Source organism: Boleophthalmus pectinirostris, unplaced genomic scaffold (assembly GCF_026225935.1).
Source record: "Boleophthalmus pectinirostris isolate CB_2022bp ecotype Guang Dong unplaced genomic scaffold, ASM2622593v1 HiC_scaffold_15, whole genome shotgun sequence".
Lineage (NCBI taxonomy): Eukaryota > Metazoa > Chordata > Actinopteri > Gobiiformes > Gobiidae > Boleophthalmus > Boleophthalmus pectinirostris.
The window spans coordinates 22,990,141-23,014,563 of record NW_026571070.1 but is presented as its reverse complement, the minus strand read 5'-3'; the positions used below and the strand labels follow the sequence as shown (position 1 = coordinate 23,014,563).

General features: G+C 39.4%; 1 protein-coding gene across 1 annotated transcript in view; it reads left to right on the top strand.

Annotated features, from left to right (window-relative positions):
- Positions 1-24,423, top strand: part of dlgap1b (discs, large (Drosophila) homolog-associated protein 1b) — a 113,377-nt gene that overhangs the window by 49,119 nt on the left and 39,835 nt on the right. Inside the window, 3 exon segments of the mRNA XM_055151057.1 lie at positions 16,536-17,324; positions 17,327-17,647; positions 20,288-20,502. Of these exon segments, the coding sequence (XP_055007032.1) occupies positions 16,596-17,324; positions 17,327-17,647; positions 20,288-20,502 (1,265 nt within the window). The 5' untranslated portion in view covers positions 16,536-16,595.

The following is a 24,423-nucleotide window of genomic DNA, read 5'->3' as shown; positions in this document are numbered from 1 at the left end:
AAAACATATCATTGCACCGACTTGGGTCATCCACTTCAAATACTGTGTTTGGAAAAAGTACTGTGGTATACCGACTCAGTCTGAGCTGGTGGAAGGATTTAGCAAGAAGTGAGATAAACAGGTTGATACCATAGATCCCCCCGCTGTGGATTGGGGCATTTCAAATTCATGGAAATAGATGTTATCCGCTGAAAACAACATTTGGGCGCTCCAACATAAATGATTGTGTGAAATGTGTTTGTGGAGATTAGGTTGGGAACGTGAGTATAATTAGAGACAATCAGATGAAGGAGGTTTTGGCCAGCGGGAAGGGTGCCACACAAACTGGCTATCACAATTTAGCACAATAGATACCCTTAAGACACAAACAAATGGGCAAAATAGAGCAGTTCTTCGATGAAATACTGAAAATGTACTTCTGGTTTAGCTTGTAATGTTGGCTTGGCTAATAATGAAAATCCCAATTTCAGTCATAAAAGGTGATTTAGTAAGTACATAAAATCTATAGTGGCTAGACCTTAATGGTAATAGCTTTTACTTTGAGTTTGAGCCCAGGTCAGATGGTAATGGTGAGTAGTTCAATCCCAGTTCCGGTCAGTGCATTTTCCCATTGTGTCTTCGACAGTGGTGGAAGAAGTATTCAATTTGTGCTACTCAGTGCCACGTAAATAAAAGAAACACTCAAGTAAACATAGAAGTATCACATGTAAAAGTATCAAATGAAAAAAATATTAAAAGTATTAAATGACTTATTTAAAAATTTAACTCAAGAGTAAAAAGTATTTTGCACAGATTTTGAGACCTTTTAAATCTTCAAATTTGGTGGTTTTGTTAAAGATTTGTGCTGCATTTTGTTCACCAGAAACAACTGAATCATTGTTTTTCCCTAACTGTTTTTCGTTGTATATTTTTTCCTAACTACCAACATGTTAAAAATAAACCTCAGCAGGTATCACACAATAATAAAAAGTTCAAAAATGTAGTGGACGCACATTTGGATAAAACGTACAGATACCTGTTCTCAGATGTAGTGATGTATTAAAGTATCCACTTTAAAACCTACAGAACCAAAAATTTTACCTAAGTATAGTACGTTACTACTTTTACTTTCACCACTGCTCTTTGGGCAAGACACTTCCCTCACCTTACCATCGGTGTCTCTATTCTCTGGTGACAGAATTGGCAGAGGTCTCCTACATTGTTAGGCTTTTTTAATGATTTGAAAAAAAGATAAGAGTAGTTTACCCTTTAATTTTTATTTATTTATTTATTTTATTTACTGTTTTAATATAGTATTAGTATTTTATAGTATAGGTTTTATATACCTGTCTTACCATAATGCTTTTGAAATGTAGATAAGTTAGGACACCAGTGGTTTAGACTGAAGTTAAAACATGAAACCTGCTAAACACATTTTACACTAGAGCTGATGAGCGCCCATAATCACAGCGGGTCATTAATACCCTGGTGATGAATGAGCACAAATGACTCTGAGTCTTAAAGTGCTTTTATCATCTCTATGCTAATGAGCTATTATTGGCAACAGGGCTTATCTTTAAGTGTGTCCATCCATTTTGTGCTCACGAACACTTTTGACCAAATCCCATTCTGTTAAGGTTTAATGTGAGATTATTTCGCATGTGTTTTCGCATCTTTTTACAGAAAGTAGATTGCTTGACTTAAGTCCCCACATCTTATTGAGGCAAATACTGCAAGACATATAACATATAAACCCTTTGTTTTTAATGAACAGGACACTTGCATTCTATAATCTCCAATGTATTTTCAATGGGCTGTTTTGTCAGCTGACAACCACTCACCAACCAATCGATCACACATTAGTAATGTAAGAGCCTCGTTCAAACTAATACTATGTGAAGAAAGGTTTACTTTATTCACACTTGTATATGGTAACAACCACATATTGAACATTTCTTAATTTATTATTCTAGTTATTCTAGTAAAATTTGAAGTGAAAATAGAGCTAAGAGAAATTGACACTTAAAGGGCCCATATTATGCTGTTTTCTGATCTATGTTGTAATGTTGTCTCTCCTCAAAAACATACCTGGTGTTGTGTTTTGTTTCGTTCACACACAGGCTTTTCTCTCAAATTTAAAACACTCAAACATTCTGTTCCACCTCATAATGTGTTAATACAGGAAGTCCTTCACTGTGTTTTTAAACTCCATATGTCTTCATTAGAATCATTTGGATAATTTCTCCTGAACATTCCCTCCTGAAATAAAGATAAAAACTATTTGTTAATTTGAAAACTACCCCTTAACATCAAAAGGTGGAACAGAGCATTTTAAGCTTTGGAGATGTAGACAAATAATAAAGGCTTACTCAAACATGTTTGAAAGAAAACTCAACTCTAGATATGCTTATGAGGAGGTAACAGTGTTATAACATTTCTTAAAGCTGAACAAGAGTCAGTTTTGCATAATATTGGACCTTTAACTGTCTATATATGAGAAACATATAGACAACAACCATGTTTTTTATTGGTACCAGGCACTGTGTAACTATTCTAAATATGTCATTCCTCAAGGGTCCTATGCTGCAGGGTACATGTTGCATCAGCCCTTAGGATAAAGAGCAAAAACAAATCTACACAAAATAATGTAACTTGAAATAAAAGACAAAATATATATTTATAATCGTCTGTGTTTCACCAGGGTACACGCTGCTCTCAGTACCTGGCGCTTCATAAAGTTGTAGCTAATTGAAGTTGTTCAGTGAGTAGCACATTTCATGGTTCATTGAGTTGTTTATTAAGACAGTGAACAGAACACCTCCTCACACTGTTAAACCTTGTGTCTGATTCCAACGCCTCGCTGTGCATATACTGATACATATTTAACACGGTCTACAGTGGTCACAACATGTCCTTGAAAGAAGGGCAGATAGGCAAGGCAAGTTTATTTGTATAGAACATTTTGTACACAAAGTAATTCAAAGTGCACAATACAAACAAATTAAAACATAAATAATGAGCATACTGTTAACATTAAAGGAGTAATAGTGAGGTTTACTTACTAGGGGTGTAAGAAAATATCGATTCAGTGGTATATCAGGATACTTCATTACGCAATTCTCATATAGATTCAAAATGCGTCTGAACCAGTTTTTGAAAAGTTGTGTTTCAAGTTCCATTTACTGTTTTTATGATGATTTAAAAATGAAATAATTTGTATTTCATCAGTACTTGTGAATGTGTACTTGCCCATAATATTATATGTAGTTATTGATAAATCATAATATACCGTTCCTTTGTTTTAGTATCGTCATGTATTGAATCATGAGGCATATCGTGATACATACCGTGTCAACAGATTTATGACAAAGTACACTGCATTACCCACTAACCATAAGGTAAGCTGTTCAATCCCAGCTATTGTCATACTACCCAAGCACCCAAAAATAGTATGTAAGTAGTGGTAGACTGACAACTTCTATATGTCCTTTACAAAACTAAATGTCTGTTTTTTATCCAATATTGAAATAATGCTTCATTTTTCAATATATTCAGTGTGTAACTTGTGCAACAGTGTGCTCCTCTTGAGTGGTTGACAGACAGTAGCTGAGCGTGGGCTGACAGTAGACATAATTGAGTCCATTCTGATGACATAAGCCTGGCTCATTCCATTTCCTTGGTACGGTTAAAGCACATCCCTTCCCTGTCGCCTGTGTGTGATGTGCAGTAACTGGGAGCTAGCTGTTAGCTCGTACCTGCTGAGACACCTGCTCTGTGGGCTGTAGCATGTCGTGGCCTCGGCCCCACTCTGCCTATTGAGCTGGAACAGTGCCTCAAGCAAAATGTGTGGACTAGACTCTGTATACACACTCCTGCCTCCATCAGCTTCATGATTTAAAGTTGGGTAAAATATGTTTAGGTTTGGCAGGTAGTCATATGGTTAAAGTTAGGATTGCTCTTGAGGAAATACACGTAAGTCAATGTGATGACACCAAAAAGTATGTGTCTGTGTGTTTGTACATGATTACTATGTCATGTGGGGATATACTGACACTCAATTATAAGGGACCAGTTTTTGCTTGTATGCCCTAAAGCAGGTTCACTGGAGACGTGTAAATGCTCATGATTATAATTGAGACACACAAAGGTTTTAAAAAAAATTTTGTCCCCCAGCCCATCCCCACTAACACCAGTATATTCTGTATATTGGCGTTAAAGGGCCAATATTATGCTGTTTTCTGATCTATGTTATAATGTTGTTTTCTCATCAAATACATACTAGGAGTTGTGTGTTTCATTCACACATTATTAACTTACAAATCCTGCATATTTATAGCCTGATTCATCAGCTGGTTTCTCTTCGTGGAAACCGTCTGACCTCGCAGCATTAGGATTTGTTCACTCGACTGTAGGCGGGTACTTTTTTATTTAACCAATTGCTGCTATTTGGTCATGATGTATGTAATGTGCTAAATCCTGTAGGAAGAAGGGCAATAACGTCTTTCCCCTTGATAAAATTCACCAAACATTCTTTCTGTTCCGGCTTTAAATCCTTGATCTTGGGAACACAGAATGGCTGGCTTCGTCTACATCCCTCTCGACCACTTTGTTTACTGTTGTGCTGTACCACAAAAGGGACCCAGACAGACGCTTGAGTTTGACATCATGGCTTCACAGCTCCTCGCTGATTGGCCGGTGCGAGGTCTACAACTTCTGGGGTTCTTGCAAACCGTCTAGTGTATTCTGATTCCTGACCTAGTTGTTGGAGAAAAATTTAATTCAACTAGGCACTGGCTAGCATATTAAGGCTGAGTCTTTTAGACAGAAAACACTCCACCTTGTTCCTTGTTCCATCTTGTGAAGCCATGTGGTAATATAGGAAATGCTCCACTGTGTTTTTAAAACTCAATACACCTTCTCTCAAATCATTTGCATAATTTCATCCTTGGAACTTCCAATCTTTAAAAAAATGTAAAAGGTAGCTGTTAACATGACAATTACTGCTTCATGACATCACAAGGTGGAACAGAGCATTTTGAGTATGGACATGTAGATAGGCTAGTAAACCAGGATTACTCAAACATGTGCGAATGAAACAAAACACCACACTCCAGATATGTTTTTAATGGGGTAACAACCTTTTAACATATCTTAAAACTCACAAGAGTCAATTTTGTGTGATATAGGACATTCACTGTTAGAAGGGAGTGCACGTAATTTCCCCACAAAGCACATAAACCCAGCATATGTATATGTTTGTGTATATGTTTGTGTATTCCTCTGTGTGTTATAGTAGATATACAGTGAATGCAGCAGCTCTTATGTGAAGAGACAGCGGGTCAGACCCCCTCTCATCCTGCACAGTCGGTTGGAGCTTGTATACTCCACCATTCACTGATCTGTCTGCAGAGTGACAGCACTCCCACTGTGACAGAGAGGGACAAATCTGCCTTTGTTTTTTTAAACCAAAATTCCTCCTGCTGAACACACGCTTATGACCTTTGGCCCAAGAAGTTAAGCAGATAGGCCGGCATTAGAGATTGAGTCTATGTAATCTCATCAAAAGGCTTCAGTTGGTCACCCGCCATTTATGGGTTTTCCAAAAATACACTCATTTGGGCAGATTTAAAAACATGAAATCAGTCATACCCAAATTGAATATGCTGCTTGTCTCCATAGAGATGCTCTGTCTGGAATGTTCCACAGTATTCTTAAATTACAGATGTTTTTATTGCTAAGAAAATAGCCTACCATGAAAAACATGAATACTGTGAATGAGCTCATCTCTCCACAGAGCTGACCTGTAACTGGGGTCTCTATGAAGGTAGATAAGTTTAATACCGTACTGTGGATCTTCCATATAGACAAGATGACAGGAGAAGTTCCACTGTGCACCATTAGATAAATCTCAATACACCTTTGTATTTAATATTATTTATAGTTTATCGTATTGGTAGTAGAAATTTGAAATGTACTTACTGCTACCACAAAACCTGCTGGTACATTTAATATTACTTTTGGCACCATTAACAACAACTATGCCTAATACTAGTGGGTCATTGTAAGCACACATTACAGTACCATTAAGCATAATATATAAGTACGTGGGGTGGAGGTCAGCACTCTTGTTGGACACATCATTAACTGTGGATGAGTCTCATGAAATCACCTGACCCCTGCAGCCTGTGGCCCTCTGTGACACTAACCTGCCCTGACAGAGGCATGTGACAGTGTGTGGACTGTATAATTACATCTACATATCACTATAGCAGTGGGAGTATATACTGTAGTATCTCAATAATGTGGACACTTTACAGGGAGTATAATTTGGTTAAGATGGGAGATGTGCCATTACAAATTCACAAGTAAAAATCTCACTGAAGGGATGCCAGTCTTTTTAATATGGAACAGATAGAATAGACAGGAAGAAGGATATAGAATGTGAGTGCTGCTGTGTGAATGCTCTATACATACTTCCTCTAATCTATTTTCAGGTTCTCAGAGCTAATCTTTTTTCTTAAATTACAAAGCAACTGCAGTATAAATTTGGATGTTTTGGTTGATATGGTTCTCTCTTTGAAGCAACCCTTATATTTGGCTTGGGGCTGTTGCCAAATTTGATGATGGTGATGATGATGATGATGATTGCTTACTCAGTGCAGAAATATGCCATTTGAATACAAGCCAAAATACTGTTGGAACAGCCTATCAGGAGCAGTGCTGACCATAGTAGCAGGATTCATGTTTCATAAACAAGATAAAGGTATATTTGTCCTCTGCATTTGACCCATACTTCAGTGCTGCTTCAACAACCTGTCAGGAGCTGTGAACAATCACAGTGCAATACTTGGGCACACACCTCCGAATCTGCTCTCTGGATCACCTACAACTACTATTACTTATGCCACTATTCCAACTACTACTATCATTACTATCATTACATTACTATCACTACTTTTGCTACTACTGTTATTAGTACAACTGCTACTACATTATGGTAATGTTACCACTATACTACTACAGATTTGTTCTTTTTTTACTTCTTGCTATGACTGTCTTTCCCACCTTGGCTTCGTATGTACAAGAAACATATCTCCTTCCATCTACTCTTGTAAAATATTTAAAGATAGAGTCAGAATAAATAAAAGGCAGCATTTGTTGTTTATATGTGGGTCATGTGCTACTATAGATATACGAAACGGTAAAGAATAAGCAACAGGATGACACCAGGCAGTCTCTCTGGGCTCTGATGTAGTTCTCACCATTTTACTCGACTCCACATACTCTTGGATCACTCGGCCCAGATTTCACAGTTCTTAGGGGAGCGCAGGTAAACAGGAAGCTTATTATTCAGTGTATCCTCGCATCCAAACGCCACCGGTGCTCTTACCTGCTGCATTACGAGGGGAGGAATAGAGCCGTGCCCCATTTTCAAAGGAACCCTGATAAAATGCATATTAAGCAACCGTGTATTTTTATACCCTGTGACACAATGAATACATTTACTATTGAATCAGAGCTTTGGAGTGTGTGAAAATGTGTGAAAATGACTCACTAGACTCACTAAACCTGGAATGAATAGAGTATAATGTCGTCATTCAAAAATCTTGTCCTTTTTGCTATACCATCAGTTTCAGAATTATATTATTTGTTTATTTGTGATGAGTTTAGAATCACTTTTCTCAACTCTCAACCTAACAATAACTAGCATGCGAACTCTCATTTTCTGATTATCTGACCTGGCCATCTGCTACTGGACTCCAGAGAAGCATATTATTTATCTTTAAAATGTATTTATCTTTTTTTTTATAGTCTACCATATGTGTGTATTACTCTGAAAATATAGTGCAAATTGACTTGGTCAACAGGTCAGTAAACTCAGAATGCATATTTTCCATGGTATTTTTGAGCTGTTAAACCACCTGTAATTGAATACATGCAAGGTTGAGCTGTTTAATGTCATATTGTGGAACATTCCAGGCAGAGCGATGACATATCCATAGAAACAAGCAGTTAACGTGAACTGAAAAGTTACACAGTGCACCTTTAAGCCTATAATAAAAGTATAGCTATTACAAAGTAGTACCAAAATTCATACTGTAGACAGAACATTAACAGCATGGTAGGTGAAGTGTTTTGCCCAAGGAAACAACAGCAACATGCGCTGGTCCAAGCTGCTTGGAGCATTTTCAGCTCAGTGCTTTCTTTTGGTTTGTCGAATAAAGTGTACTAGCACCACCAAAGGAGTGATTGGACAGGTTTGGCCCAGCTCCTGTGTTATTAGCCCATGGCCTGCAGCTATAATATAAAGATATAAAGCAGGAGAAACAGGAAGTCCCGTCTGCTTTCCGACTGCACCACTACATGTGAGTTCTCATTAGGTGAGCAGAAAACACATTGTTTTTTCCCCCAGAAAATCCATTTGTTTCCATAGTGACGTCTCCCTCGTCCAATTTCCTTGCCTTTTTATGGATACTTTTATTGAAGATTATAAAAATGGAGGGAGAGGGACAGGGAACTGGATAATTTTTTACACTTGACAACACTTTGAATCATGTTTTATTCATGACATGTTTAAGAAATGTATACCGTTTGTTTTAGGAGTCCCATTTTAAATACAGGTTGTTTGAGTGCAAGACAGAATACAATGTTATACACAGTAAGCCATGACTGGGCTTTAATTGCATTGTAATTCCTGTTGTGAAACTTCATATCTGTAGAACTTAGTGCCAAGTATTTCCACAGAAAAGGCCTTAAGGCAGAACAATAACTGGAGGTTGTGGAGTCTGAAATAATTGGGGCGTAGAAGTCAAAGTAAACAAAATGATAAGTTGCTGCTGTTTTTCACCAGTGGTTATTATTGTAGTTGTATCTAAGAAGGGCGATTTCACACCACTAGTTTGATTATGTGGTCCACACCAGGCAATAAAATTATTGTAATGTAGCATATAGACTCCATTGTGGTCCGCTTTCACACCTGCAAACGAACCAAAATTTGTCATATAGCTAAGGCTCCTGCACACTGCGGGTTCAGTTGTACATGACTCGGGGACTCTGAGGCTCTCCTGCATACCAGACCTCTTGGAAGCAAGGCTGTGATGCACCAGCCCAGTGACCTTCCCATGGAGCCCCTTCACGGGGTGCGGATGGTGTGGGTATCCCTATACCCCAAGCGGAGGCCGGCCTCTGGTAGACTCAGGTTCTCAAACACTGCCTAAGAGCCTCCCTGGCCCGGGGAGCTTGGACTCACAAACCTACAGACCACGGGCCACAGGGCAAGCAACCGGACCCAACCTCAGCACCCTTTAACTGGGGTGAGGGGGCTCGCTGCCGGGGTGCACACACAGGGCTACCTGGTTGATCCTGCCTGTAGCGTATGCTTGTCTCAAAGATTAAGCCATGCAAGTCTAAGTACACATGGCTGGTACAGTTAAATTGCGAATGGCTCATTAAATCAGTTATGGTTCCTTTGATCGCTCTACTGTTATTTGGACCACGTTTGGTCACGGTTCGAGGTTTGCCCCATGTCTTCTTCACTCACCACAAACAGGAAATTAAATAATTAGTATCCCCTCCCATGATGCATTTCACATAGTTCGCTTGGACCTACTGTCTATGGTTTGGTGCGGCGTCAAAGCAGACCGAGACCACTTCTTTGTGATATCTCGGTCCTCTTGATTTAGTGCGGATCTGAGTGCGATTGATGCTTTCACACCAATGAAACCGAACCGAACTAAGAGCTTCTGGTTCGAACTAAACTTTTGGCATGCACCAACTGTTGTTGGTGTGAAAGCACCCTGAGTGTGTGAAGTTAAAGCTGGGCTACCTGATTTTCAAATTGATGTAAAAACCCTTTGGGACATAGTATTCAAATGCATAAACTCTGAGCCCATGCACAGCATATAGAAGAACTTTTTCAGATAGTGAAGCAAAGCAAGGGTACTACATGACTTGGGGAAAAAATACTGAGTGATTTTTGCTAGTATTGCAAACAGATGTTCTTATAATAGTATTCACACAGCATATTTTAAACACACCTATGTTCATGAAAATTGACTGCTATAAAATGACAGAAAAATAATAAAAGAATCACATTTCAGAACATGTTTGTATAGATATAAACTACAGGGTTAGTCGTTTATATGCAGAACAAGATAGGATATTTTTTGCTTGTCAATTAAATTATTGTTTTTCAAAAATAACTGCCTTTTATGCAATTTGCAATTTTGATTTGATTGGGATTCATTTTGCATCCCTGAACTTGCAGGAACAAACATTTCACAGAAAACATGCTCTCATTCGAAAACATATTTTAACAACGTACTTGCCTTAGGTTTGCAAATGATAAAATGTTTTACTGTTAGATGCAGACATATGCTGAAGACAACCTATGGGGGGAAACAAAACTCAATTTAGAAGAATAAAGTTGGATGCGCCAGCTTTGAAAGTGTATTAAAATGGCCTGATATACTTCCTTGGCTTGGATTTGGCAAGTCACTGACAATACAGACTATTTTTAACAATATACATTTCTTGTAATCTTTCTTTCATAACAGTAAACTAATGAAAAACATCACTTACAATTTAGTATTGGACAGTGATATCATTCAGTACCAGCGGTGGAATGTAACAAAGTAAAGTAGTAAAGATTTTAGTCTTTTTTAGTTAAGTAGATCTTTTCATGTGATACTTTTACTTTTTCTTGAGTATTTTCTTACTTTGGTATCTGTGCTTGATCCTGTACACTACAACAACAAAAAAAAGTTTTAAAAAAAGTTAAAAAAAAAAAGATAAAGAAGTGGAGAAACTTTGCCAATCCTTGAGAACGACTCTGAGCATGTCTTGACGAAACACTTCCTATGCATGACCCATTCTTTGTCTTTCTTCTCTTGTGAATAAAAACAAATTCATTTCCTATTCCCTTCCATGAGTACATTCAAATGCAGTCTCGGCGGTACAATAAAAGCCCAGAGGAGAGAGGCTGACCTTTTGCAGTGTGGTGAAAGGCGCACGTCCGATCTGTCAGTTCATCTGGAGCAGGGGGATCAAAGACAACCTCAAAGCCTGCTTTTTCACAACACGCTCAGGCCCAAGTGCTCCTACTTTGTTAAAACTCCCATTTCTGATGCTTCGATGTATTGTCTTGATGAATTGGATCTGATTACATAAATATACAAAACTTACAGGTAGATGGAGTCTTTTTTCCATGTACTAAATCTGGAAAACAGATGATAAATGGTTAAAATTATATAACATTTAAAAGCAATGCTCAGGTTTCCACAAGGGGCATTATGTAACTTTTCTGGTGGGGGGTCTGCCTCTTTCTTGTCTCCATGGAGATGTTATTACTTGCCTTGGATCTTCCAGAGTATAGGGCATATCTAGGGTGACAGTAGCTCAGTTCATAGGGTGTTTGTCTACTGACAAACACTGGCAGTTCAAATCCCGCTCTCAACGTAAATATCATTGGTTGAGGCATCAGATTCACTGGCCCACAGGTTGGCAGTGTGATTTCCACAGATGAATGCTGTTGTTGTGTCCTTGGGCAAGACACTAAACCCACCTTGTGTATGAATGTTTGTGTAAATGGGTGAGTGGTTCCTTGATGCTTGAGGTGGGAAAAGCACTGTATAAAAATGTAACCATCTATCTTGGTGGCACCAGCCTGGCTAATGAAACAACTGCTATTATTAACAATACAAATACTGGCATACAAAAATCACACTATACTTTATATATTATGTATTTAAAATTCTTTTTGACTATTTTATTTAGGTTTTAGTACCAGAAGTATCAATACAATAATGTTGTTGTTATTGTTGTTTTTTACTCCTAATATGTGCTTTATGCTACTACAAATATTATTACTGCTAGTACATTACTATTACAGTTGCTATTATACTATTAATTACTATTATTTTTATGCCAATTGAAATTAGACCATTTTATTGTGAAGCAAGACTGCTTTATGTAGATTTAGATTTACTAGAGAATACATTTGAAAACGTGTTAAAGTATTGCCATTTGACTGATTTTCACACTTACCTGCTACACTAACAGTTTTACCTGTCACTCTTTCTCACAAGTTCTATCTCCATTTTTGTGTCCACACTCACTTGGTTTTTTAACAAGCCACCAGACTTTAATGACAGCTCCGTCCTGACAAACAGCACAGACTTTGTGAGGCCTTAAAGCTGCTGTTAATTTGTTTACCTTGATCAAATAGAGTCTCTCACTGCAGGATTTCTTCCCCAGAACATGTTACCAGGGTCCCCCACTATAACTCAAACACAGCCTCTCCATTTGTCTGAGTAAGACCTGACAGTCCTCTAATTAGTTTGGTTTTGACAAAAGGGCGGTCTGACCAGAACTGAATGCATCAATGCAATTACACTGGTGTTTGTATTAGCAAGAGTACATTTGGTCCAATAAGGTAAAATAAGGTAAAGCTAAAAGAGTACATTCAAAAGAGTTGAATGAGAGGAAAAATACCTCTATTTTTCCAAGTCTTGATTTTAAGAGGAAAAGTACCTCTATTTTTATATTGGCAGAGGGACCAAGGACAACCTGCTGGCACACTGAGGAAGGAAGCAGTTAAAATAAGGTGAATAACAAGAGCTGCTAAAGCAGTGAAGTTGGTTATTAGAGAAGACAACTGGATGACGTTGAACTTAAAAATACATACAGTAGCTTCAAATTACTCAATGACACCATGCAGTTGGACCAAGGTATATAAATTAAAAATAATAAAAAATACACACACACAATTTTCTGTAATTTTTTATTATATTAACAGGACAGTGAAATGAGTCATTCATCACTAAGGAGTCATATTAAAACTTTTAATTTCATTTGATTTCATTTTGGCCCTCCTACAGGCTCTGCTGACATTCCTAACAGCCACTTGAAGAGAATCCAGAAACACAGATAAATGAGCACATCCCTGACAGGCCTGTGGTCCTGGTGCTGTCTGAAACACTCACCACGTAATCCCCACAGAATCACTCTAAAGGCACTCTTCACACGATGACAATACTAAATGTCCTCTTTGTCACAGATACTGCTGCTATGTGCACTGCTCCTGGCTCTTATGGGGCTCACAGTTGGATTTATTAAGACTCGAATATCCATGCTATCAAATATTTATATATCCATGGATTTCATACTATTGCGCGTATGAAGCGTTAGGTGCAAAAAATTATTATATCAAATGCTAAATCCTATGCAGTGACTGGTCATTTGAAGACTTCTTAATTTTTCCCTCACTATGCTGCTATCCTAAGAAGTGTGTGTAAAAAAAGCTGTGTAAAAAGAAGGAAACTCACAGCTAACATAAGAATGGAGGAGGTGGTGTTAGTGACTATATTTTATGACTAAACTAGATTTCTACTCATAACAACATAGTGTATATTACAACCACAATGTTCTCCTATTTGTGGGAAGTCCTTAATTTTTATATGCATAAAGTGGAAAATGTAGTTATTATGGCAGTGTGGTTCTAATATTCCACTTCGAAGCCACTAATCTTGGGCGATTCAAAATTTTGTCTTTGTTTTGACTCACCAATGCTTTTATTTTTTTACATATTGAAACTAGGCATGGGACAATATTGAAATTTTGAGTCATGGTTATCATGGTCAAAATAATTGTGATTAACCATATCATGATAAATTTGCTGGTAAATCTTTTTTTTTTTCTGCACATTCTGGTGATATAATGGCGATTATCTTTGTTTTCGATTATCATGATTATAAAATGTCCCATGATTATTGTCTACCCTTTTTATCATGATAAATGATATTGTTGTTTATTGTCCCATCAGTAATTCAACCATACATGATGGTTTTACAGAGGTTACATAATAACTACAAGTTGGTAACCAATTATGCATCAACAACATATGCTGGAGAAAATCTATGAAGATAATCTGTACGTAGGCAGCGCATAGTAGTTTTGACCCTAGTAAAACAGACAGGTATGGCGTAACTGGGTCAGTATCTGTAGTGGTCAGTACTAAACACGTCTGTCTCTGTGCCAGTAGAGCCCCGCGCTGACAAACATCCGACCCAAGCACAACCTCCCCGCCTCACTGTTAAACTGCACTTTATAAGCTTGCACAATCACATTTCACCATGGATATGCCTCCCGTCACATACACTATGCATACAGTATGTGCCTTAGTGCAATGCCGTAGACAGCAGTGGCAGGAAGGTTACCGCGAGGGCCCTTTATTTAGGTCACATTTGGAGCTGGAGCGGCCAACAGAAGGGAGCTCTGTCTACGCTCATGAATACCTTTAGTCTAATGCTGCCCGCTTTTGAGAGGCCAGACTGGAGTGGTCACTGTGAGAGGAAAAAGCAGAAAAAAGGAAGTGCCTTTCGTAAAATCTATTATCTAACATGCAAATCTAAGTTCATGCGATTTTCAGGAAAGCTCATTTATTATTATTTAAGAGATTATGTAATTTATTTTTGCAATACAGTCTAAAGATAACAATTTTATAATAAAAATGAATTGCATTTTGTTCGTGCTTTACATTTTAAATATTATTAATTAATTAATTGGCAGCCTGAAAACATGGCTGCCAATCTATACCTATTTTTATAACCAGCACTTACTCACACCATATTTATGCAAGACTAGTTGAAAGTGTCTTGCCCAATGGCACAACAGCATTCACTGAAAAAGGAATTGAACTCCCAATGGTATTTTGTTTAGACAGACTGGATGTGTTTTATGTATCAATGAATATACTCTGAGATGCATACTGTCCAATGCTGTATTCTGAAATGGATTAAAAACAAATAATATGTGACAGATTTTAACACCTCATGCTCATTTTGCTTTTGTGCTTCTAAGAATGCTTTGGTCTTTTGTGTGAAGGTAATTGAATGAATAATTTCCCCAGTTTTCAATTAATTTAGCCACCGTTTCATAGCCAGGTAATATTACGCTCCATACCTCCTGATTCATGCGTGTATAAAAATCCAATGTTTATATTACCTGCTGTATACGCCGTGTTGTGACAAGACATTTCATTCCAGAGCGCGGTCTCCCTCATTTTCCCCTGTTATGTCTGTCCCTCTTTTATTTACTCCCCCGTCCTTTGCTAGCGTATTATGAATTGCAGTAATGAATTCCTTGAGCAGCAGTGCACATGGTCTTCTATTATCATCTTATTAGCTGCACCTCCAGTCAGTGGGTTCAGCAGTCAGCCCCCACTGACCACAAAGGGTGTAGATAAGCCTGTGACGATAATCACTATATCAATTTGTCATTCAATATGTTATAGTTGGAAAAGTATGTTTTGGGGCTCAATATTTATTGTGGGTATACTTTTTTTTTTTTTTTCTGGTAGGATTGAAGCTGTAGTAGGTGGAATAAGTCACTTCTATGACAAATTATTGGTTCATTTTGTTATTTGTTGTGGCGAATGTTTATGATTTTGTATATTTAAAATGGTTTACTGGGATTATCCTTATTGTTTATTGTTACTGTGTCAGTAGGTTAGGGTTATTAGTAAAGTAAAGTAGTTTCAGTATTATCGTTTATTGCAATATTTTTCTGTAGCAATAGCGCTTTCACAGATATTTTCTGTCCCCAAAGACGCTTTACAGAGCATAATTCAGCATTATTCATTCAGCATTCATTCATACAGCATTATTCATTCACTCTATACCCCGGTGATGGTAAGCTACTATTGTAGCCACAGCTGCCCTGGGGCACACTGACAGAATCACCATCACTCACACACACACCACTTTCATACTAGGCAATGTAGGTGAAGTGTCTTACCTAAGGACACAATGATTGAATTGATTGTGTTTAACTGACCTTGACTATCAACTGTTTTATGGAGACCTATGTAGCATGTTTTGGGTTGATGGGGGAAACCGGAGCACCCGGAGGAAACCCACCCAGACACAGAAAGGCCCGGGTGACCGGGAACCCAGAACCTTCTTGCTGTGAGGCATGAGTGCTAGCCACTCAGCCACTGTGCTGCCATATGCAATAAGCAATATGTGTCAAAATGTGTTATCGTGGCAGGCCTAGGTGTGGACTAGAGTACCTCGAAAAGAAGCCATTGTTTTGTTAGGAAAAAAGTCTGTTATGTACAGTTGCATCTTGTCATATATTAATGTTGACTTTTTATAGCAAAAATTTGAGCTCAAAAATAGATCCAGGCTTCTTTGTTCTTTGTTTCGCTTCCTACTATCTTGTGTCACCTTTTCACTGAAATCCACTCAGGCAAATGGAGAATGGATAGAGATAGCTTGAGGACAGATTTGGATGTCAGAGATCACATGCTGAGTTACTATATTTAGATGCGGCCGTTTTGAAGTTTTGAAGGACAAAAATACTGGCAGAGAAGAAAGGGTTCTCCTCTCGTCAGCATCAGCAAGTTCTCTCAAGTGTGAAGGGGTGCCAAAAAGCGTATTCTTCAAATTAAGGGAGACAACACAGCCACGCTTTGAATCTAAGCAAATAAAAGATATTTATAATTCTGTCAGTATCTTGGCTCGCCTGTTTATCCTAATACCTTTGTGTGTTTGCAGACTTGACGTGGGGCCAGCGCAGACTTCCTGTTGGATGTGCACCTCGAGCCCTCAGTCGCTATGACGATGAAAGGCCTGTCCACCAGCCGCAGTCACCACCACGCCGTGACCTGTGACCCCTCCTACGACTCCATGACTCTGGGACACGGAGATCGACGCTCCTACTTCCTCACCTCTCCGGAGCCTCACCCGTCCGAACACTCGTGCTTCTCCCAAAAGAATTCCTTCGGGCCGGATTGCGCGCCCTATCCCGACCTTGCTAGCTGCACCTTTCCGCGCAGACACTACAGCTCGCACCATGAGCTTAAAAACGAGTGCAATGCGGTGGTGCCTTACACGGGGAATGCTAAAGGGAACGCTGGAGGTGCCAATAATAATCGTTCAAACGCGCTGGAGCAATTCGAACATCAGGGGCCTGTGCGGAGAGAAGGCTACCACACGCTGCAATACAAGCGGACAGCCATAGAACACCAACGCAGCGATAGCCCAGGCCGAATCCGTCATCTTGTCCACTCTGTCCAGAAGCTTTTCACCAAGTCACACTCTCTGGAGGGGCCAGGGTCCGGGCCGGGAGGAGGGGGCAACGGGAAGATGAACGGCAGCAAATCTAGCCCAGATGACCTGCCGTCTTCTTCTGGAACTCTCAAGCACAGCAAGAGAAGTAAAAGCAAAGACCGCTCTAAGTCGGAACCCAAGATGCGAACGGCCATATCGGGATACTGGAGTTCGGACGACACACTGGACCGTGAGATGTGCCTCTACCACCATCACCACGGGGGCGGCGGCGGAGCATGCCTTCCGGGGTCATGACCATGGGAAGGCATCCAGATAAATCCCAGTCGCAGTACTTCATGGAGTCCTACAACACCATCAGCGCCCACTCCCTGAAGACATCGCGCAGCAACAACGACGTCAAGTGCTCCACCTGCTCCGGGAGTGGCTCAGCTCTGCCCCTCGTCCCCGCGTTGGAGGGTCCCGTGCAGGTGAAGAAGAGCTCATGGTCATCCACACTGACGGTGAGCAGGGCCAGGGAGGTCTACCAGAAGGCCTCGGTCAACCTAGATAAGGCTCTAGTGAAGGCAGAGCAAGGCCGCACCTGCCACTTTCTACAGGTAGGAGGTCCTTGGATCCCACCTCTGGCATGTGGAGCTTCATGCATCATCTACCGCCTGCTGCTCTCATCCGTGTTTGCATGTGTTTGTGTGTGTGTTATTCCATGCTGAGCAGACAGGTGGCGCTAGAGGGCAAGTGGACAGGTCCCTCCATCTTGTCTGTCATTATCACCGGTCACTGGGTGTTTTCATGTGCTTCTGTTTGTGCATGAACGAGCATGTCACTGTTTATATCATCACCTCTGAATGAACGATAGCATACTTGACCTTCACTGTTAACCTGTGTGTTGATTATTATGTTACTGTGCTTACTGTTATGGCCAGTGTTGTCGGTCATCACTCTTTACAGCCACGAGAAACTACTGACCAATAGCTCTCAAAGCTCATGGATGTTTTTTTTTTTTTTTTAGAGACAACATTCAATTCACATTTAAAACATGTCCATAAGCATTAAAATTAGAAAGAGAATGTAAGATGTAATGTTAATCACTAACCTAAGAATCACCCATTGCAGTTCTTTTAAATTATTGATAAGATCCTACAGAGTTGGAATATTTCGTTACTATGATATTATAATTTGATATTACTATTATTATTATAACACTTAAAGATAAAAGTAACATTTTTTTGATTAAATATATTGGAAAAAACAGCTTTTAGGCTGAGGCTGCTGTGTGCTGTCTGAGTTAAGCATTTCATTGTCTGCAAACTAGGTAGCATGGCATACTAAAAGTGGAGTGATTCAAACACTACACTGGTCTCTGAAAGGTGTCAAAGTGCTTATAAACTCATTACAGTGAATAATTAAGATGCTAGGAAGCAATAATGAGAAACCTTCTTTAAATAAGTGCGTCCTTTGCAATTTGCTGATTATCACCATTCAATTTTAAATTTTGTGGTGATTAAGCTTATAGGCCTAGTGAAAACTAATTCTGTTTTATGACTCAACACAATTTGTACACACGGTTTGTATGGTCACATTATTATTATTAACTGAGGCTGGGCTGTGCGCTACTGGCAGATCATAAGGAGACAAACAAATGCAAAAATTATAAGCCCCATTCTCTAAGCCCTGAGCTCTACTTACTATCACACAGACCAGCTCCGCGCTCCAACCCTTCTGCTTACACTCTCTGTTTTTGGAAAAATAGAATATTTTACCTCATAGCTGTAAGCATTTCCCCCAAGAGAGACTTGAGGAAACAGGTAGAGAGAAAAGCAAGGAGGCTGTATAAAAAGCATGTGTTTACTGTTGGAAATGGAAGAACTGAGTGCAGATCAGGCCAGACTCTGGACCAAGTAAAAGACAGACGCATTAGTACCCTGAAAAGTCCAGTGTGGTTGTGAATTTTAACAACCTGGAAACAAGAAGTTTTGAGACGAAAGTTTGTACCATGTTCCAACCGGATTTCCGCCTTTCTTAGTTTTGTGAAGGTGGCTTCAATGGGAACAGCCACTCAGTTTTTTGCACAAGTTAAATGTGCTGTAGTTGATTTAAAAGTAGAACTAGGGGCAAAAGTAGCTCAGTTGGTAGTGCATTGATCTGAAGATTGATGGTATGAATCCCACTCGACATAAGCATCATGGGCAGAGCGCTCAGATCCTCTGACCCACAGGTTGACAATGCAATATCAGCTCCCACAGATGAATGCTGTGTGTATGAATGTGTGTGTGAATGGGTGATGGGTGAATGGGTACACTTGATGTAAAGGGCTTTGAGTGTCTTGAAGGTGGAAAATTGCTGTATAAAAATGTGATATTTACCATGATAATTTTAAATAGCTTGTTGTGTCTAAAGTTATTCCTTTCCTTCCTAACACATTACTAGCATCCTAATTATCAACAGTGGAGAGTTATAAGCTCTTTTCACCATTTTTAGAGGCCATCACTGTTATGCTAACAAACATAAGCATGTTAACAATGCACTTCCTGATTCTGAGAGGATGAAACTCTTTATAATTAGATGCAGATGGCACACCACAGTTATATGTCCAGCATAAGAACTACTTTTACAATATATCTGTGGAAAATTTTGGGTACAGCCACTTCAAAGTGTCTTCACTCTGACCCAAAGGACATTGTAATAAACAAGCATGACTTCATTCACTCTTCAGCTCTCTCAATGACAGTGGATTTATATGACGTCAGCTGCTTGTCAAGACTTGCGCATAAAGTGTTGTTGTCCCTAGCATCAAGGTCAGGTCGGTCTCCTAGCTACGCACTTGCCTGTTGAATGATCACTTTTTTTAGGCCTGTATCTTATTTCTTTCTCTCTCTGAGTTGCTGCCCTAACAGCCTCTCACGATGCCACTGCTATGGTTGGGTTCAACAAAAACGCCTTTGTTTTGCCCAGCTCTTCCCCGGTCTATCTTTGTCTCCCTCTCTCTCCTTTTTAGAGATAGGTTGGGGCGTTTTATTTTCACCTTCATTAGCGAGTGTGAAAAGTCAGGAAAAGCAGACAGGGGCCAGACTGCTGAGATGCTTTGTCGAAACAATTAAATGCATTCAATTGATATTCTGCAAGGAGCTCAGGAAATAGCCTTCTGTAACCAAACCCTCATGGTAGTATCTATATTTACTGAACCTGGACTGGATTTTGTTAGTTTAGTTTTGAATGTATTTATGTATGTTTGTGAACAGGTGCCTCAAGATGACTGGGGTGGATTTGCTCCTCTGGGAAAAGATGATGAGATCCCATGTCGGAGAATGCGCAGTGGAAGCTACATTAAGGCCATGGCTGAAGACGACAGCGGAGACTCGGACTGCAGCCCCAAACCCTCTCCCAAAGTCCAGGCGCGACGGGCCAGCTACCTGAAGGCAACGCAGCCTTCACTCACAGAGATGACAACGCTTAAGTGAGTCTGCTCATTCCACACAGCATTTCAATGGACCAGCAGGAAATAGGAATAAAATGTAACAGCAACTTAAATCTTGTGGGAACGTTACTGGTGTACATAAACATATTTGCATACATTATATTTAGATTTTCCATTGTTGCTTTTTTGACATCACTGTTTGTCCAGGTTGTTGTCTGATTCCTGAGAAGGTGCATTATAGTGCATAAGGCCAACAGTATGTCATTAAACTTATTTTTGTAGAGCAGGGGTCTCCAACCTGTAGCTCGGGAGCTACCAGTAGCTCTTCACCCCCTTCCAATTACCTCGCCAAGGAACTTCTGTATTACATTGATTCATTAAATGCCTATTATCACTGTACATGTATAATTTTGATGGCCAACTTTGTGCACTAATAAACAGATAGTGATTTAAGTTTTATAGGCATCTAACTGTACCTCATCTAAGATTTGCCATGTTTCTTACATATACACACAATTTTACTGTAGGTGATTGCTAAAACTAGTAGGTCTCTTTGTAAAAGTAGCTCACCAGAGGAAAAAGTTTGGAGACCCCTGCTGTAGAGACAAGCAGGACAAGTTACAGGTCAGGTCTGTGGAGATTTCAGCCTGCTCACAGCGAATGCATATTTATCTTTTTAGCAAATTATGCCATACTGTGGAATATTCCAAGCAAAGCAAATTCATTTCCATGGAGGACCCCCTGACCAGAAAACATATAGTGACATAGTGATATAGTCACAATATTCTCACAATATTCTCACAATATTGACATTTATTGAAATACTCTTACAGTTCTATACTTTGTAAGGATACAATTTAGTTCATGCAAAAAATTACATTATATAACTTTACTGAGGGCTAGACACATAATTGGCAGTGAAACTATTATTTGCTGTTGTACCTCAGTCTCTATTGAGTGACTAACAAATAGTCAAACTCCAGTCCCAGTGCACATTTTACACATTTGATGAAAAGTTGTTCGACCGAGTGAACCCCGAATGAGAATACACGACGTGGGTTTATTTGCTGAGCAGTTGCTTCAAAAATAAATGTCATGTTCGGCGGTACACTGTGGGCCCTGCATATCAAATATTTCTTCTCCCCTAAGCCATTCCCTTTGAATCATCTGAGGTTAGAAGACACGCTTTATCGTTTCATTCTTTTCATCAAGATGTTTGGTGTTGCATAAGGCAGTGTTGGCTCAGAAAAGGCATATTTTCAGGCAGGCTCATAAACTATTAAACAACATTAGTACTAATGGAAAAAAAAATAATACTGAATTAATAAAATCCGGAGCACACAGAGATGACAATGTTGTCCACAAAATAGATTCAATTTGACACAGCTAACTGAGCAGCACAGCATGCACACATTCACTTAACTTGTTTTTTTTTTCTTTTTACACTTGGGACAAATAAGATGAAGTTAGCTTGTTCTGACTGTTCTTTTTCGATATGTAATATGTATGATACTGTACTGTTTGGACTATGGTTTATGCATGTTCAGGGTCACAGGGCACAGGAGCATAAAGTGACTCACAGCAGCTACTTTAAGCCTTACATGGAAAACTGAGATATAATTCTGGCATTTATTGGTTTGCAGTGACTTAGATTATCTTATAAAATTGATATTATTGATGAATGACCTGGTGTGGTGGGATACTTTGACCAGTGACTTGCCTTGGCCTGCTTGTCGTCATGAATGTCAGGCATAGAGCATCTCCACAGAGACAAGCAAGTGGCAGACTCTCCACTAGAAAAGTTACATAATGCACCTTTAAATACTACAGTTAGAACAAATACATTTTTCATATTTTAGATCTTGTGCATGACGTTGAAGCTGCTGAGCTCGAGCTGTTGCATGACTCTGTGACTGATGTCTTTGTAATAAGCAGAGATGAGAAGACCCCAGTGGTGCTCTGTCACTGTTACAGCTCTCTTTCTCTCTTATTCTTTATTTGTCTCTCTGTGTGTCTCTATCTTCTATCTCCATCACTACACCCTCTTTCTCACAGTATCTCTCTATGCCTCACCCTCTCTCTATTCTCTCTCTCTCTTTTTGTCTCCTCTCTTTCTGTCTCCTTCTCTCTGTCTCTCCCTTCTCTATCACTGCCCCCCTTCACTCCCTCTCCACCCCGCTCTCTCTCATTCTTTATTTCTCTCTCTTAATCTCTCTCATTTTCCCTTCCTGTGTCTCTCGTTTACTCTCTCTCTCCATCTCTCTTTCACTCTCCCAGTTATGTAAGAGCATGTGGCACAGCTTGGGGCCCACTAATGACTTGAATTTGGCCCGGAGAGCACTATGATGGTTTGATGGAACCCAATGGAAACTGCTGCAGAGCTGTGTAGTGAAGACAGAGGATGAGCCAGCAGCTGACATCTTGTTTCTCAACATTCTTTCAGAGCTAGAACAAGTTTTGGGAAGATTTTACAAATCTGCTTAGGGTCCCCATATGTCTCTGTGAGTGTTGACCACAGGGGCTTCACGAAATCTGCTTTTCGCTTTTGAAACCTAAAGAGTGCGCAGTTTTGTAAAAATTAAGAAAGACCAAAAATGTATTATCTTAAATGTTCTTACTATTACTGCTTTTTTAGAATCGAGATGACAGTTCATACTACATAATATAACTTTATTTATTATAAGAGCAAATGAATTAATAACGGTGCACTGTGTAGCTTTTCTGGTGTAAAGTCTGCCACCTGCTTGTCTTCGTTGTGATATTATTGCTTTGCCTAGAGTGTTCCACAATATGGCATTAAACCTACCTATCTCCATGAAGAAAAGCAGGTGAAGAATGGCTGCTCCTTAAGGATATTTTTGAGCAATCAAGTGTAACTAAACAAATGAGTTTAATGCTATACTGGAATTGCCAATCTCTACTGAACTAAAGGTAAAAGCTAGCCAACTTATAAAATCACTGCTTCATGACATCACAAGGTGGAACAGACCATTTTGAGCTTTGGAGATGTAGACATCTCAGATTACTCAAACATATGTGAATGAAACAAAACACAACTCCAGGTACAGTATGTTTTTGATGTGGTAACAGCATTATAACATGGTTTAAAGCTTACAAAAAGTCAGTTTTGCGTATTTACATATTTAAAATAAAAATATAAATATTATCTTTTGAATAGAAAATGTCTCAAATAACAAGAACTTAAATTATGTCCTGAGATGCATCACTTCGTCTAGCAATATTTCTTTAAAATAACTGCCATTCGTTCCTCGGCACAAAGTGAAAGAAAAGCCATTTTTGCCTCCAGCGCAGACACTTCCCAATTTAAGTGCAAAGAAACATTGCAGCAGCTCACAATTGGGTAAAACTGATGAGAAGTCTGAGAGGTGCATAGGAGGAGAGGCAGATCTGTGTGCAGCAGTGGGAGCCCTGATTTGGGAGTGGCAGAAGAAGACACGTTCATTAATGTCACTTGTTCCATAGACAGACACCCGGGGACACACTGACCTCCTCCTTAGGTGTTACTGATTACACCCTAGTCTAGTATTCAGGTTAAGCCAATACACTGCAGTAGGTGAGCTATAATCAGTCCCAGAGGGAAATCAGCCCAGATGTGGTGGAGATAATAGAGCAGGTAGACTCCTCTTTGACGTGGTTTCTTCTGTGGCATCTACCCAAGGCTGACTCCAGGTGGCTTATGCTAATGATAGCTATCAGGCAGGGGTTATCCATGGGGTTCAGTGATTTAACATATCACTTTTACTATCATGTAACAGGGTTACAAGATTAATCACACTCAAAATAGCAATTTGAATAGACACAATTAGCAAGGTTGTATTTATTTTTTTTTTTTGCCATTCAGAACCACAAAACTTTACAAAGACAACTTTACAAAGTTCTGGAGCTGTATCCTGTCTCCCTGATTTTAGAGGCCGTGATTGACAGGCAGATTAACTAATC